Source organism: Sesamum indicum, linkage group LG8 (assembly GCF_000512975.1).
Source record: "Sesamum indicum cultivar Zhongzhi No. 13 linkage group LG8, S_indicum_v1.0, whole genome shotgun sequence".
NCBI lineage: Eukaryota > Viridiplantae > Streptophyta > Magnoliopsida > Lamiales > Pedaliaceae > Sesamum > Sesamum indicum.
The window spans coordinates 8,632,855-8,649,242 of record NC_026152.1 but is presented as its reverse complement, the minus strand read 5'-3'; the positions used below and the strand labels follow the sequence as shown (position 1 = coordinate 8,649,242).

Genomic DNA, 16,388 nt, shown 5'->3' with positions numbered 1-16,388 from the left:
CATCATCATATATATATATATATATATATATATATGTACTCATTCATTATACGTATATATAAATGCCTGCTACTGCTCGCTCCCCATTCAATATTTCACTTCTTCATCATCAATTTATTGCACCATCATCATCATGGAATTCTTCTACTTGCTTTGCCATTAATTATGGGGAGAATGTATTTTAGTTTTCGTCCATCAACTATTATTTGATATCATTTTTGCCCCATTCTGATTTTAGATATAGTTGTTCCGCGTTGAATTATTATTATACGTAAGTTTCTAATAAGTTTCAAAAACATCTTGACTTTAATCTTTTTCTTAAAATATGTTGTAAACTAAGACGAATATAATAAGAAAAAAAGATATATTATATTCTATTAATTAGAAGGCTTAAAACGTATACTTTGATAGATTAAGGGGCCAAATTGACATAAGCTTGTCATTGAGAGGGGTAAACTGAAAATTACCCTTTTCTGTTTGGTGCATAGTTATAATTTACCAACAATTGGGCCCTATATTTACTCATTCACAACGACTGCACAATGAACCATGTAATATTTTTTTTCCCCAACTATTTCAGTTTCAGAATAAAAAAACGTACATATATTCTCTTAATTAGAAGGCTTAAAACGTATACTTTGATAGATTAAGGGGCCAAATTGACATAAGCTTGTCATTGAGAGGGGTAAACTGAAAATTACCCTTTTCTGTTTGGTGCATAGTTATAATTTACCAACAATTGGGCCCTATATTTACTCATTCACAACGACTGCACAATGAACCATGTAATATTTTTTTTCCCCAACTATTTCAGTTTCAGAATAAAAAAACGTACATTCTGTTAATAAAGTACATATTAATTTATAGTTGCTTCCTTGAGATCAATCATGCATGGGTAGATCCCCTTCATCTTATTGGTGTTATGCTTGTTCATAATATGTCATAAATCCGTTAAATCATCGTCAAAAATCTGGTAAACCGAAAAGTATATATATATATATATATATATATATATAAATTCTTAGTATACATGTTAGAACGAGGGCGGTGTAATTGTAAGAATTTAAGATACTATATAAATACCTGTCTTGATTTGTTTACGACTTTGTTTTTCTTTTTCATTTTGAAATTTGAAATGTACATATAAATTAAAGGTATTATTGCACTGTTCTTTTTTTAGGTTTACAGTATTATATGTAGAATTTTTATAATTTGAAAAATTATATTTAATACTATTGATGTTTTTTTTTTTGTCTAACACACTGAATTTGTTGATATTGACAAATTAAAAAAATTGAATGAAAATTCATGTTTACCCTCAATTAATTTATTATTGACTTATTGCAGGTCAGATAAATCTTTTTATGATCAAACTGTCCTTATATATGTTCACAAGTTTTTTGGTCCTGTAATTTTGATATTTTGTCACTTTTATCCTTAGTCTTTCTAGAATTGCAAAAGAGTCCTGTAATTTTTGATATTTTGCAATTTCAATCCTTTAAATGTTGAATTTTACAATAGTCACTGGAATAAATCATCTGCCCTCACGTGGTTCATTTAAATTGGAGTTTTTGTTTTGATTGGTTCACTTTTTCCAACATAAATGAAAAATTTTAAATAAAAGTATGATGTGGTACATAATTTATTTTGGCAATTTTCATGAAATCTAGCATCGAAAGGACCAAAATTGTGAAATATCAAAACGTTACAGGACTCTTTTGCAATTCTAGAATGATAAAGGATAAAAAATGTCAAAGTGCCAAAATTACAGGACTAATTAATGTTATCTTTAACTCTATCTTCACACATTAATGCATGTCAAGAGGTAATATCATCACCCTTATAAGGCCAATTTAGTTAGAGGATATTTGGTTTGACTTGCAATAAAGTAGTAATAAATCAATCGAGTGTAAATATAAATTTTTATTTATTTATTTATTTATTTTGTTCATATCAATAAATTCGATAAATTTTGAGTAAAGGATCAAGGAGCCTATTTATTAGACAAAAGTAAATTTCAAGAATACTAAATATAATTTTTTAAATTATAAAAAAATTAGGTATAATTACACCAATTTTCATAGAAAGTGTAATTATCCCTAAATTCAGCAATTGAAGCATGTTACGTATTTAATGAAGTGCATCGTACGTTGTGTATAGCATGAAACCTGCTTGTGCATATTAAGTGTTTCAATCTCTAAATAACATAATAATGTTTCTATAATTATTTAACATTCAATGTACAATTATCGTTCAGGTTATAAAAGCGAAAAATACAAACAATTCGTATGATATTATAAATGAATATTATCTTCTTATAAAAAAATTAATAATTTATCTTCTTATATTTTTTAAGATTTAGCAATTTAATTCCCTATATTTTTTAAAACGAAACAATTTAACAACCTAAACAGGGGCTACATTATTTTATTTAATTAATATAGAAAAATAAATTACTATTTTTTTTACAAAGAGTAATCTGCTCATTTAAAATATTATAGGAGATAAATAACATTAAATCCGATTATAAAATATACTTATTCGAGTACACGCAACATGAGTCCGAAGCTGAAGCTATCTTTTCCCGTCAAAGGCTATGGTTCTCGTTTGGGTGAACATGTTGTCCAAATCTTTGCAAAGAATGCACTTTGTTTGGACGAGAAGAGATGCTGTTGGCTTTGAACAAGATTGAAACAAATATCCAAACTCAAATTCCGAACTGAAATTCTATTAGAAAAAAAAATCCTAAACATGAAAAATTCCAATAAAATTGAGTTTGATTCAACTTAAATCGACAAATACGTTATAGTAAATATATTATATTTATTTTATAATTAATCTGATTTATCAAAAATTAAATTTAAATAGAATATTTTTCCGAAACATGATCTTGCGTGATTCGAGGTTTCCAATTGAACTGCATTTTTTTTTTGAGGGGTGGGGGAGAGAACACCCCACCATATACACAGTGGGTGGCAGTGATGGCAACTGACACCATTTATTGTTCCAACCACTCGTTCTCCATTGCAATAATTCTAGGTTGGGTTGCCAGACTCACCTCACAAAAAATGTAAGGATATAATCATTGCACTTTGCACCCCAATAAATACTCCTTCATCTTCCCAATTAAACTACTTTCTTTTTTCTTCTTCTAGCTAGAATTTAAGTACAGAATACATAGCACACATAAAAACCAGATGGCCACAGTTCACAACTCAATAATTCAGACAAGACAACAAATTAAGATAATTACTGTAGTAATAAAAAGGCAACAGGAAAAGCTAAACGGGTAGTGATTGTTAAAAAAGACTAATTAGATTGAGGATCCATGGCCTAATAACTGAAAACCCTCTTTCAGAAGACATAGACAAGCAATTAATTAGTAGTGCTGCTGCTAAAACAAAATTAAAAGCCTAAAACCCTGACACGAAATTAACAAAAGATACATAAGATGTTTGCATACATTAATTGATTGATGTTGTAAACAAGGTCTTTGTTTACTTGATCTAATTTGATGGGCAGAGTCAATACCCGAACCTATTACCCTTGCAGCCTGCTGAATGTCTGTCTGCCTCATCTCTTTTTCCTTTTGTTTTTGTCAAAGATAAACAGCAGACGGCAAGGATTATGCGAGGTGCGTTCTTGACTTCTTCCCTTCTTTTGCATCCTATTGTAAACAAATCCTTCTTTGTCCTCATTCATTTTCCGGTTGTCACTGCAGAAATCATCCGGAAATTAGATTCAATGTAGACATTAGATTAGATTAAGAGGGTGTTTGATATAGCATATGATATGTAATTGAGATGTTTGGAAGTTCACAATATCGTAATTATGTGATAATTCTTTTTTAAAAAATGGATTTAAGAGCTTATAATTTTTTTAAAGTATTAAGTAATTCCTAATTTATTTTTAAAATTTTAATAAATTCATCCAATTTTGGTTGTATTAATTTCAAAATTGATGTTATTAACATTTTATGAGCTAGATGATATCAAGAACACCAAACATATCTTATAAAATGTATAACTTATAAAATAGGTTAAATAAACTAAGCTTTGAATGCAAGAAATAGATGTAAGAAATTACCAGGAGGATGACCCTTCGGTCATGCACCGTCACATAAGACTGCACCTTTGATCCTTTCGACGGTGCACTTGATAAGGCTGTTAACAGTTGCCACTGAGCCCAAAGAGAGTTTTGCTGTCGGAACAGAATCAACTAATATCTGAAAGGCAACAGTGAGCAAGGATCCGCCGGATCCGACCTCAGGAATTCCACCACTTTGATTATTAGGTCCATCAGGCAGTATAGCAAAACCAGATGGTAAGAGGGCAACGTAGTCGGGATCACCCCCGCTTAAGACCACATTCATTGCGACGATGTCAACGGGAGCATAGATAACGTAGGAGCCTGTCGAATCAGTGCAACTCTCCTGTAGTATCAGCATGTTGCTCTGGCTTGAGTTTGCACTCTGCATTTACCAATTGTTTTCCAGGTTTATCATTTATGTATGATTAGCAATTTAATTTGAGTAAATAAAAAAATGAGACAAAATTGATTTTATCAACATCTTACATTAACACGCAGTAAAGAAACTGAGTTGCCCGGATCGCGGCCGTTGGCGATATGAGCCATTTCTTGAACTAGGCCACCATTAGAGAGAATGTCCCACTTCAATGCCAGAAAAGGAGATGACATTAGACCAGCTGTAGCTCAAAAATTAAAATTCAATCTGATACTTAAAACACTTTATACCTCACTTCTGGAATTCTCATCGCGCAGGAAATCAAAAACCCTTTTCGGTGGAACTGGGAGCCAAAATGAAGTTGCAGCACTGAGTACAATACCAGGAGGTCTCCCTGGATCATCCATGCTTTTCCGGGTCATGACACGAACATCATCGGCGCCACTTCCAGACAGTGTTGTCCATGTATGTGCAGTTGATGCACCCACACCAGTGCAGAAACTCATCACCATTCTTTCAGCCAGTTTCAACATACTCTTTCTACCTTCTGGAGAAGATATCACTGGGAAATTGATGATACATGATTAGTGTCATGGAAAATTCATACTCATCTCAGCTATAGTTATCAGGATATATCTATGTAAAAGGTGCAATTAAGAGATATATATATATATATATATGTGTGTGTGTGTGTGTCTGTATTGTACCCCCAACGTCTCCAGCTGAAATGTTATTGGCCAGAACACTTGCTAGTCGTTCACATTGCCGGTCGAGTGTTGCCACCCAACGTCTTGCACCAAATGCAAGTCCAGAATTGACTAGTGGTTTGTAGATGCTATGAACAGCTCTATCATCCACCTCGACATGTTCAACCCATGTGACCTAGAAAATTAATTATGTCCATGCAGGTTAATTAATTGAACGCAATTGATCTGTGTTCAACAACTTGATTGTGGTACCTAATTGAAAATGGGGTTCCATTTTACTCACCTTGGAGTAACCATTGGGCAGTTCTTGAATCAAACAACCGGACGGCCTTCGCCTGCATCTGGATATAGAACTAGGTCTCAGGTTGTCCAAAGAAACATCAACCACGGCCCAAGTCCCGTCGCCGTGTTGTTTGCAATATCTCACAAAGTAGTTTTCCCGAGTTGGGACCAATGGAGAAGGGACCTGGAACTCAGCGGTCATCTGGAAAACATGACACATTTGAAGAAGATTGTAAAAGTTTGCTGGTGAAGTGCATTGTAATTTTTAAGAAAACATGTTTTATCAATAGTAAGCAAAGTTTGTTTCACGATCCAGCTCCATTCTTACCACTTGTAGAGCTCCATTGTAGTTGCCGGCCACGCCAGTCGATAATACCTCCAAAGTCATTGCTCTAGAGACTATACTAGAAAACACACTTGACCACTGATTCTGCAATGTTCAGACATAAAATGTTTTGGTCAAACGAATAAGGAAAACTACATACGACGCAGTCCGATGCCAAAAGATATACAAGAAATCCTACCACATCCATCAGGATCTCCACCAGGTTGATGTGATTCATAATCACAACAGCTGACTCTCGAGAGGCCTCAGATTTCATTCCCAAGGGCTTCGGCCCAATCCCACGTGGGAATGTCCGCACGTACTCCTCCTCACTCAATGTCTCAGCTGAATTGTCCGTGCTGGGAATCCACAGAGGCTCTCCACTTTGAGCCATTCTTATCAGCTCTTCCATGGCTGCAACAGCAAGCTCAATAATCATTGGCTTATCAGCATCTGTTGGGCCAGATACTGATCTTAGAAGATCAGCAGCTCCATAAATCTCCCCAGTCATGCCTGCCTGTGGGGCGAAATTCCCCACTCCAAGATCCAGTGAACGCGATGCTCCAGGTGGAAGATGAGGATATGATAGCATTGGTTTCCCAACATACTTCGCGGCTATCCCGGATATTCTATCAATCTGAAAGGAGACGATAGGTGCATGAAGATTATCTTCAGCCATGCTATATATAATCGACCACCATTAGTCCAAGCTAGCTAAATTTAAGTCATTCAATAATGTCTAATCATTCTTATTCAAGTAAAACTGCTGATTATTTAATGATGAATCAGTCCTTCAAACAATAATCCCCGCAGAAGGTATAGAAATTTACACAACCTTCAGTTATGTCGATATTAATTCTTCAACAAACAAAATGAAGAGGTTTTGAGTCCTGGAGTTCTACCTCTTCTCTCAAGCGAGCATTCTCAATCCTGAGATGCTGCTCGTCAAATGACATCTCGCCAATGGCGGCAGGGCCTCCACAGTTTGGACAAGTAGCATTGCTGAGAGCTTCTTTATAGCGTATATTCTCGGCCCGCAACTTCTCGTTCTCATTTCTCAGTTGGGTGTTCTCATGGCGTTCATGTTGAGCCTGCAATTATAAAAATTCCAGACACCATTAAACCTCCAAAAAATAGCTAGGAACAAATATTTTGTTGGCAAAAAGAATCACCTTCATCTGGGTGCGCTTGTTTTGAAACCAGAATTTCACTTGCAAAGGCTCTAATCCTAGTCGGCGACCAAGCTCCTTCCTTTGTTTGTCATCAGGGTGAGGGCATTCCTTGAAAAACCTATTAGATTATTTCATCAGTTAGAAAAATAGAAAATTGATTCTATCAAATGAAAATTGTTATTCTACTAATGAAATCTTTAATAGTCATAGTAGGTCCATACGATTCCATTTCCTGGATTTGATGCTGGGTGTGGCGATTGTATCGTTTCTTCTTATTAGGCCGTTGATTGGGATCTTGATCATCACCCGAGGGAGCTTCCATTATATCAGTTCCTGATTTACTCTCGTACTCATCATCCCTGATGAGGTCCATCTCATTTTCTGGGGTCTTATGGGCCATGTCCAGCAGGTGATGGTGGCTCTCGAATATGTTCGGCTGAAACATCTTCACTTGTATATATCTATATTTCGCAGCAGAGAAAAGCTAGAGTTTTGCAATTACCTAAGAAGAATTGAATTGTAATCAGGGCAAATTTATAAGTCAAAACTCCATTAAAGGATTAAGAGAGAAAACCAGGGACTGAAATCTCAAGAATGTGTGAGCAATTAATAGTGTTATCAAGGCTGCAGATCTCTTTCTTTACTCCTCAAGAGAAATATGTGCATTAACCCCAACAAGTGGGGCGAGTGTCCGAGTGTTCAGTGTGTGTAAAAGTACTCGTGCAGTACAACTTGCCAAGAAGAAAAATTTTGCTGGGATAAATTTATGCACTTACTCATATCAATCTCAAAGGGTTTTCACTTGAACCAAGAGGAAAACGAAATGGTTGACTCCTCACAAAAAAAAATGCTCAATAATTAAATCGTGATATGACACGGAAATTAAATAGGGTTGTTCTTGTTATCAGTATTTATGCATACAGTACTTTGAGGGAAGGACAAATGACAACTCGTTTATTACAAAATAAATTACAACTCTGTCTACCAACAATTAAAGAAAAGCCAAGCTCACCGACCTTATAGTTCCGGTCAGACACAGAGCTTTGCCAACTTGCCGGAAAATTCATATCATCAGACTCCATCCTCAGAGCTGCACATTTTTACCAAGAAACCCTAGAAAGCTTTTCTTTTCTCTCTCTCTCTCTCTAGGTTTCTCTCTCTAAGGTGTAATGGGATTTCGCTTTTTGGGATACGAAATTTGGGGCGTTGAGTTAAATAGGATTGTGTGTCAGTGTTGGGGCAAAACAAATGGGATGGTTACATGTAACAATATACTAGCAAAGGACTTTTTATGTTTTCTTTTTGGGGTTTCTAACAAGACTTTTTATCTGTGTCTGTATTGACGCGCCCAAAGACTATAATGAGAAAAATTAACAAAAGAAATGACAGTCTGAACTGGCCTTTGACATTAGCTATTTTCAAACTGGTGTTACATATAACGCCAGCGAGATATTCGGTGGACTCCAACTCAAAATCTTTCTTCTCTTCCGTTTCCTGCAAATTAATATATATAACGGAAGAGATTAGGAAACACCAAAATCTGAACACCTGCAGTGGCTGAACTTAATGAAAAACACTACACACATAATATAATTAAGTTATATACATGGGCGATGAGTAAAACTAACCAACTGATCTCTTTCTTGAAACTTTGACAGAGAAAACCCTATTCAAGAATTAGGGTTTAGGCCAAAGAGAGAAGGTGCAGATCTGCCATTCAAGTTAAAGGGTTGCTAATAAAGCAGATATTGGATACTAAATGAGGTTGGGTTTTCAGGTTTATTGTGGGTGGTGCCTTTCTTGTGAATAGAATTTAAGAAGAATAGTGGGGGATGTTGGGATGACAGAGAAAGAAAGGGACGAAGAGAGAGAGGATGTGATGAAGGAGGTGATGAGAAGGTGAAGAAGGAAAGGGGAACATGTGGAGAAGATGTGGCAGCGGAGGAGTTATTGCAGAGCGTATAGAGAGGGTGCGACGGCATTTATGGCGGGGGGAGAGAGAGAGAGAGAGAGAGAGAAAGAAGGGTTTTATTGCTGATGAGAGAGAGAGGGAGAAGAGTTAGGGGTTTGGTATCTAATCTCATGTTTAAATTTCCCGTGTAAGGATTATATATATATATATATATATATATATATATTAATGTGGTGTATGCCATGGTGATTTGCCCCTTCAATTCCCCTTCCCCATCCACACAACTCATTTCTCACTGGATCATCAGAATTTCCAACCCTTTATTTTCTTTAAAAAAAATTAAAATTATGAAAAAAAAAATTCATTTTTCTAAAACCTTAATTTTTGTTGGAAAATTGTGTACTAATAATGCATATAGAGAGAGAGAGACACCAACGTGTGAGTGTGGGAAAATGTTGCTTTCATCTCTCAACAAAGCAAATATGTCATCTTTTATGAAGTTGCATATACGTACGCATATATATATATATATACGCTTCTCTTGCTACAGCTACGAAGAGAATTTTTGTAGTAAACCCTAATTACATGCATACATGATCATCATATTGCTCGATCATGAGGTTAATTATGCCCCCCACCTAAATAATGATGATTAATCTACTAATCTATTCAAATTTATCTCTATATATTTCTCAACTCATCAACAAATAATTTTATTCCTTCGCTTCTATAATATACGTACGCATATATATATATATATACGCTTCTCTTGCTACAGCTACGAAGAGAATTTTTGTAGTAAACCCTAATTACATGCATACATGATCATCATATTGCTCGATCATGAGGTTAATTATGCCCCCCACCTAAATAATGATGATTAATCTACTAATCTATTCAAATTTATCTCTATATATTTCTCAACTCATCAACAAATAATTTTATTCCTTCGCTTCTATAAAACCCAAAAGAAAAAAATGAATTATTTATTACTGAATGTGGTTTTTCTAGCTAGTTATAATTAAGCAACATTAATTAATGGTGAAACATGCTTCATTTTGAGGCAATTAATTAATAAAATTAGAGGAAAAATCATAATTTACATCAATTATATACCCCATGCAAGAACAAGATTAATGTCTTACAATCATAATTTACATCATAATCATAATCATATTCATAACATGCATCTATATATATATATATTCTTTTTCTTGTTATTGTACATTTTATTTGAAGTGTATATAAATATATATATATATACATATCATATATAGTAGTATTTGGGTAATAATTTAATTTGAAGGGACCAGGAAAATTTATTGTCTCACCAAAGTGAACTCAGCCACCTCACACAGTGGACACAACTGCATTTAATTGAATATTTGACACCAAACCAATTTCCATATTTTCCTCCATAATGTATTAATGGCCTGAAATCGCATCATCGCAATCATAATTCAAAATTTCCTAATGGGCTGAAGCTCATTAAAATTTAAAACCAGGTACTATCACATAGGATATAAAAGGTAGCTAGCTAGCGCACACGTGATCAGATTATTATTATTATTAATTATATTAATGAGAAATATATATATATATATATATATATATATATTTGTCATGTGTATGCCTCCTAATTAATTGAGGATGTATTAATGTGATCCCTAATTATTATCATGTTTTTAGTGATCATTTTTATGACTACAAAATTACGGAAAAGTAATGTTAAAATAATAAGTATAATTAAATTTTATACATGTTAATATTAGTGTATAGGATCATAATTTTTTATACATATATGTATTGAATTGAATGTGTATTGGAGTGGATTTTGTGAGGACAGGGAGGAGAGTCCTAGTAATTAATGGTGTCCTTAAACGCTATGTTTCCAACCAAGAAGCCCCCCCACTCTATATAGTTGGTATACAAATCATATTGGGTAAATCATAAATATTTTTTGTTATTTGAAAATTTATTTGTGATTGTCGACCCCGACAATTAGCATATCGTTTCGTGGTAAAATGATCAAAATGTCTTGTGAACTATAAATTATAATTTTATTTATTTTTTAAAGTTTTTTTATTTTTTTTTATGGATTTAGTAGACAATTTTTTTTTTTTTACAATTTTCATCCACCTTGTTCTTTTTTTAACAACTTTTTAATTTTTAAAAAGAAAGAAAGAAAGAAAAAAAAATGATAAAAAGAATTCGAGATTCCCGTTCAAGATTACATATAGTAGAAACATAATGGAAAGGAGTACGTATTGATAATTTTCAAATAAAAAGAGAGTATTCCCAATTATACCAAACGTCATAAGAGTTCGTTATAATTTACTTCTATAATTGATAACTGTGCTACATATATTGTGATAAAGAATTTTAGAAGAAAAAATAAACAAGAATTCATATATTTTCAAAATATATATGAAGGTAAGCTTGGTTACATTAAACAAATTCATTTATAGACTTTATTTCTTACATGTCAATGCTTGCAAATATCTTCTTATTATATCTTCTTTTTATCTTTGCACGTAAGCATGGGTGAGATAGGACTTGAAGAAGTTCCATAAATATAATTGCGAATGATGAACCCTAATGTCTTGTTTCATTTTCATTCTAGTTTTTCTTTCAAAAAAATAAAGATAAAGTTAATAAAAAAATATTTTAATTTATTTAGAATATTTTATCGTCATTCTCGTCCCAATCAAAACAATAATTTCATGATCGTGTATAAATACACCAAAATTTCATCACTATATAAAAGATGTACATAATCCAATAAAATGAGAAGGATATTACTATAATTAGGGTTTGCATATAATTAATGGCTAAAAAAGCGGGATCGAATTAACTATATATATATATATATATATATATCCAAATTTCAAAACATTAAACATGGCTCATGTCTCTATTTAATTAACACAATACTGCTTGAATTAGTACACTAAACATCATGTCTCTGGACAATTAAATTCTTCCAAAAGTATATACAAAAAATGATTAATTAGGATATATAATTAAGTGCAAAAATCTCTATGGAACATAATAAACAAAAGACTTCTTCAGCCCGTTGTCAATTAAGGATGATATTGAAGGAGCAATCGTCATCACCATCGCCGTCGTTGCCGTCATTGTCGTCGTCTCAGTAGTATTTTCACGGCTACGGAAATTGAAGTCGATTATGAACATCGTGGTCATAATTAAGGCACGTAGGCCCGAAATTGTTTCCATTTTCAGTTGGATGACATAATAAAAGTTGGTATAATGTGAGAGACATATTAATTCTTATCATAAATATTTGTATATAGAAGCGCAATTCAATTATTATGATCAACGAGACCTTTTTCGAATAATAAAAATTAACAGAAAACCTTAACGAAATGAACTTAGAATGACGCAAGGTCGAAATTTTATCTTTTCGTTTCGGGTCCAAACCTTAGTGCAGAGGGTAGATGCTAATTAATTTAGGCTGCGAACAGACCAGAATTAAGTTTTCGTTGCCTTCACGTATCAGGTAAAAATAGTTTGTTTGAGTTAAGATTAATGTTACCTGGTACTGGGGCAATACGAGGAAATCAAAGTCAAACTATTAAATTAAACTAATTAAAATCGTGTTTTCATTATGCAACTAATTTAATTGGTCCCTCACAAATCCTACCAAGAAATATCATTTAATTAATCACGCGGGCTACCTACTCTTCTAGTTACCACACTACTGCTACCTGTACTTCAATTTAATTAAACTTGCCTAATTACCAAACTTACATGCACCATGATTATTATTTTGTTATAGTGATTAATATTAATACATATCTCAAAATGGATCGATTATTCGCTAATTTATTACTTCGCAAAATGGACGACATCGTTGTTTGCTAGTCAGACTCGTGAATCTGTTTACTTTTATTTAATAAATAAATATTTTAATAAATTGATAAGGTAATGTAATTGGCATTATGTTTATAATGAATTTTTACATGGTTGATTGACTTAATTTTGATAAAAATATGAGACGGTTGAAAATTGGGAAGATGAGTGGAGGAGAATATGACCCAATTCAGAGTGAAGGCGAACCCAATAGATCTCTATTGATTTCCATAAAAGCCCATCTTATTTAAGCCTGTTGGGAGGAGATTCCTCCAATAGTGAGCCCAAAACCGTAATCAACTATTACAAATAATTTGTGAGTTATGAAAAGCCTTAATATTACAACCAGTAATTAGGAATGAATTACACATATATACAAATCTACAAATACAGTAATATTTATAAAGAAATCAGAATAAAACAGTTGGCTCAAGAAGCCAAATCCAGTCAAAGGGAAGCCCACAACCAATGAAGCCGGCAACCACTATATCAGTTGCAAAATACCCAAAAATAGTCTTGTCACAAAGGCTCAAATACACAAAACCACTTAGGTCTCCACTGAGAACTTTTCAAGCGGGAGCAAGAGAAGAGAAGAAAGGAAACTTTTGTTCGTATTGTTCTCACCACCAGAAACATAAGGGAAGATATATATAGAGAGCGGCAATTGATGATAGTGAGAGAGAAGAACGACAGGGGAGATTCTAGAGAGAAGAAGGGAGAGGGAGACAAGGCAATTTGAAAGAGAGAGAGAGAGAGAGGGTTTCATCTGAGAAGAGCAAATAATAATTAAATACCAAGTCAAATGGGTCGGAAGAAGTGGATCTGGTGAGAGATGTGGGTCGAGCCAAGAGATGGGCCAAAGCAGCAGCTTTGGGTAGCCATTTGCTGGAGCGTTAGTGTAGCATTGAGTTAAAATCTCGCAGCTGCTTTAGAAAAATTCTAATCCAATCAAATTTGATTGGACCTAAACCAATTATACAATAAGTACAATATACTTGTAGTGTAATTTACATATAGTTAAAGAAAAATGACCAATCATAAATTAACCTGTATCATATACTTACTCTATGATTGATTTGATTTGACCAAACCTGATTTTAATTGGTAAGAATTTTCCACCATTTTGATGGGTTCTAAGGTGATTTTGCGCCTCAAAGTACACTAAAAACTTCATGTAGGACTTACGAAAGAGGTATGAGGATCACCAATCAAAACATTATCAATCTTAAGGCCTAGAAACCAGAATTAGAAGAACAACATGAAAACAAAAACCTCAAACAAACCAGTACTAAGTACAGGTGTTCCTACATACAACCTGTGCAAATCCAATAGCTTGTGATCCCCACAATTCTTCATCAGCAAAACTAACAAGATTAACTCTTTACAGGGCCTTCCTCCTCTAAATTCCAAGCAAGGGGAGAAAACTAATTAAAGATAGGGGTACAGGAAAAAAAAGATTCAGTTTCTCACATCACTACACATTTGAACTCTAGTATGTTGGATCTGTCGCCCCCTTTGTGTTTCACCTTAAAAGCATATGAAGATCATCGTAAACCAATTCATATTTTCTACAACATCCTCTGATTCCTTTGTGGCTTCTGGATAGGACAATGTGAATACTTTCAAGAACTTTGATCAGCACGGAAAATTTTGCCTTGCGCTTTCTACAGTTACACCACTCTAATGTTTGTAGGATTTGCATTGCCTTCAATGAATTTGGATTTTGACTTTGGCCCTCTTGATGACATTGATGATGAAGAAGAAATTGACTTTTGGGAGTTAGTCGACTTAGACTTCTTCCGTTTCTCCTTTTTCTTGATGCTTGGAAGTTCTGCTGAGGGTGTGTCTTTAAACATATCAGATTCAGATTGCTGCCGCATGGATTCACCAAAATCTGTTGAGACAAAGAAGGAAGATCAATCAATCACCATCTTCTTCGACAACCCCCTTCAGTGAAAGCAACTTGAGAATATAAATGGACAAAAGATGTCTTTGTTATGCAATATGTTTTTATACTGACTGCATGGAGTATAACTAGAGAACTCCTATCTATATCCTCTTGTCAATCTCAACATGTAGCAACAAGTTTGTGCTGCCGAAAGTTTGCCATTCTCGGACTGCTTGAGATAATATAGAAGGCAATGTCATTAGATGGTTGGTTCAGTGCGTAGGTCGTAGCATCAGGAATGGAGATAAATATCCAGATTTGCCTAAGGAATTCACAGTTCATCGGACCTCACCTCTTATGTATGCCCATTCTATTTTCAAGATGGCTATAAGATCTCTTTCCATATTACAGTAGATCCTATCATTATTATCCACTGGATTGCGTAACAAACTACTTAGATAGAGGACTCAAGGAAAGGCCAGTAGCCGTTCATACCCGAGATACAATGTACACATTAGATATATGAGTTGTCATATCAAAGTTGCATTGACCTTCATACAAGTATCTTGATATAAATAATTACGGAAGTATATGAACTAAAACCAACTCCGTGTTTTATAGTTCGACTCTTCCTTTTCAATTCAAAATCGTATTCCAGGTATAATTACTTCAAAAATAAAAGTCAGGAATGGAATATGATAAGATGGTTTGCCTTCGCTGTTGGCCTTAAAATCTATACTTTCTCTTGTTTTCACTTTTCTTCACCTGTTTCCTTTCTTTCTTTCCATTTCTTTTTCTATGTTTTGATATTGTGCTTCAGGTGTTCTGGCTCAAGACTTGATGGTACTGCAGTCTAGCACTTCACAGCATATGACCCCATACACCAGAACCCCGTCCTTTTCAAGGCCCCATGTTAGACTCAAATCCTACCAATGAGTAAACACCTCGTGACAGATGAGCCAAAAATTTCCCTGTTTTGAGGCAAAGGATCTTAGGAACTTTACCACTCTCCAACTTTGGCCCAAGAGTACAATAATGCATAGGACATGTGTACTCATTTTTCAGTCAATATGCAACCCGTGACAAAGTATGCCCGAATGAAGACAGAAGTGATGATATAATAATCAATAGACCAATTGTCGTTTCTTAAATTCTTGATGTACCATGTGCCATCATCACTCACTAGATCTCCAACTCTTTTAAAAACTTCTCAACATTCTGCTTAGCCTCTTGAGTAATCATGTTACAGTGCTATACAGTAGTGAACATCATTGACTAATGTCTTACTCCATATAAAATACTAAACAGAAAAACCATAGAAACTGGACATAAAAACAGGGATGTCAAGAACCAACCTTGAGATGACCAAGGAGAAAGAGCAGAACCAGAGTTGCCAATTGACATGGCTGCAAAATCAGGGCCTGTCTTGAACTCATTCATCTGAATTTGCATATAAAAACCGGTCGACCACTCGATTTATGGTTTGAGTAAACAATATAGAACAGAGAAAGGTACAGAAAAGCTGGGAAAAAACACGTACCCAGGTGGGTGCATTTCCAGAGGGACCATCCCACCCAATGTGCGCCACATGCTTAACATCCGTCGGGTACCCAATCTCCATTTCACGCTCCTTCACAACTACAAGAAAGATGAAGACTTTTCAGTCCAGCCTCCAAAATTACAGAAAAGAACATCAAGATACTTAGATAAAATTATAGTAAATATGAACAAGAATTTGAAAATGGCAATTACCAAAGATTTGAG

The 16,388-nt window shown here is 34.3% G+C and overlaps 2 protein-coding genes across 2 annotated transcripts; both read right to left on the bottom strand.

The window, feature by feature from the left end:
- LOC105167974 (homeobox-leucine zipper protein MERISTEM L1) lies at nt 3,294-8,991 on the bottom strand. Its single transcript, XM_011087872.2, is given in 14 exon segments — nt 3,294-3,715; nt 4,087-4,212; nt 4,214-4,471; nt 4,576-4,671; nt 4,756-5,027; nt 5,173-5,347; nt 5,456-5,656; nt 5,783-5,884; nt 5,979-6,416; nt 6,682-6,870; nt 6,952-7,069; nt 7,173-7,453; nt 7,968-8,445; nt 8,580-8,991. Coding segments are annotated over 12 exon segments (2,202 nt in total). The 5' UTR covers nt 7,397-7,453; nt 7,968-8,445; nt 8,580-8,991; the 3' UTR covers nt 3,294-3,712.
- Nucleotides 13,998-16,383, bottom strand: LOC105168592 (CRIB domain-containing protein RIC10; the record flags this gene model as incomplete). Its single annotated transcript, XM_011088726.2, has 4 exons — nt 13,998-14,630; nt 15,980-16,064; nt 16,165-16,262; nt 16,377-16,383. Coding segments are annotated over 4 exons (414 nt in total), but the record flags the coding sequence as incomplete, so codon positions are not given.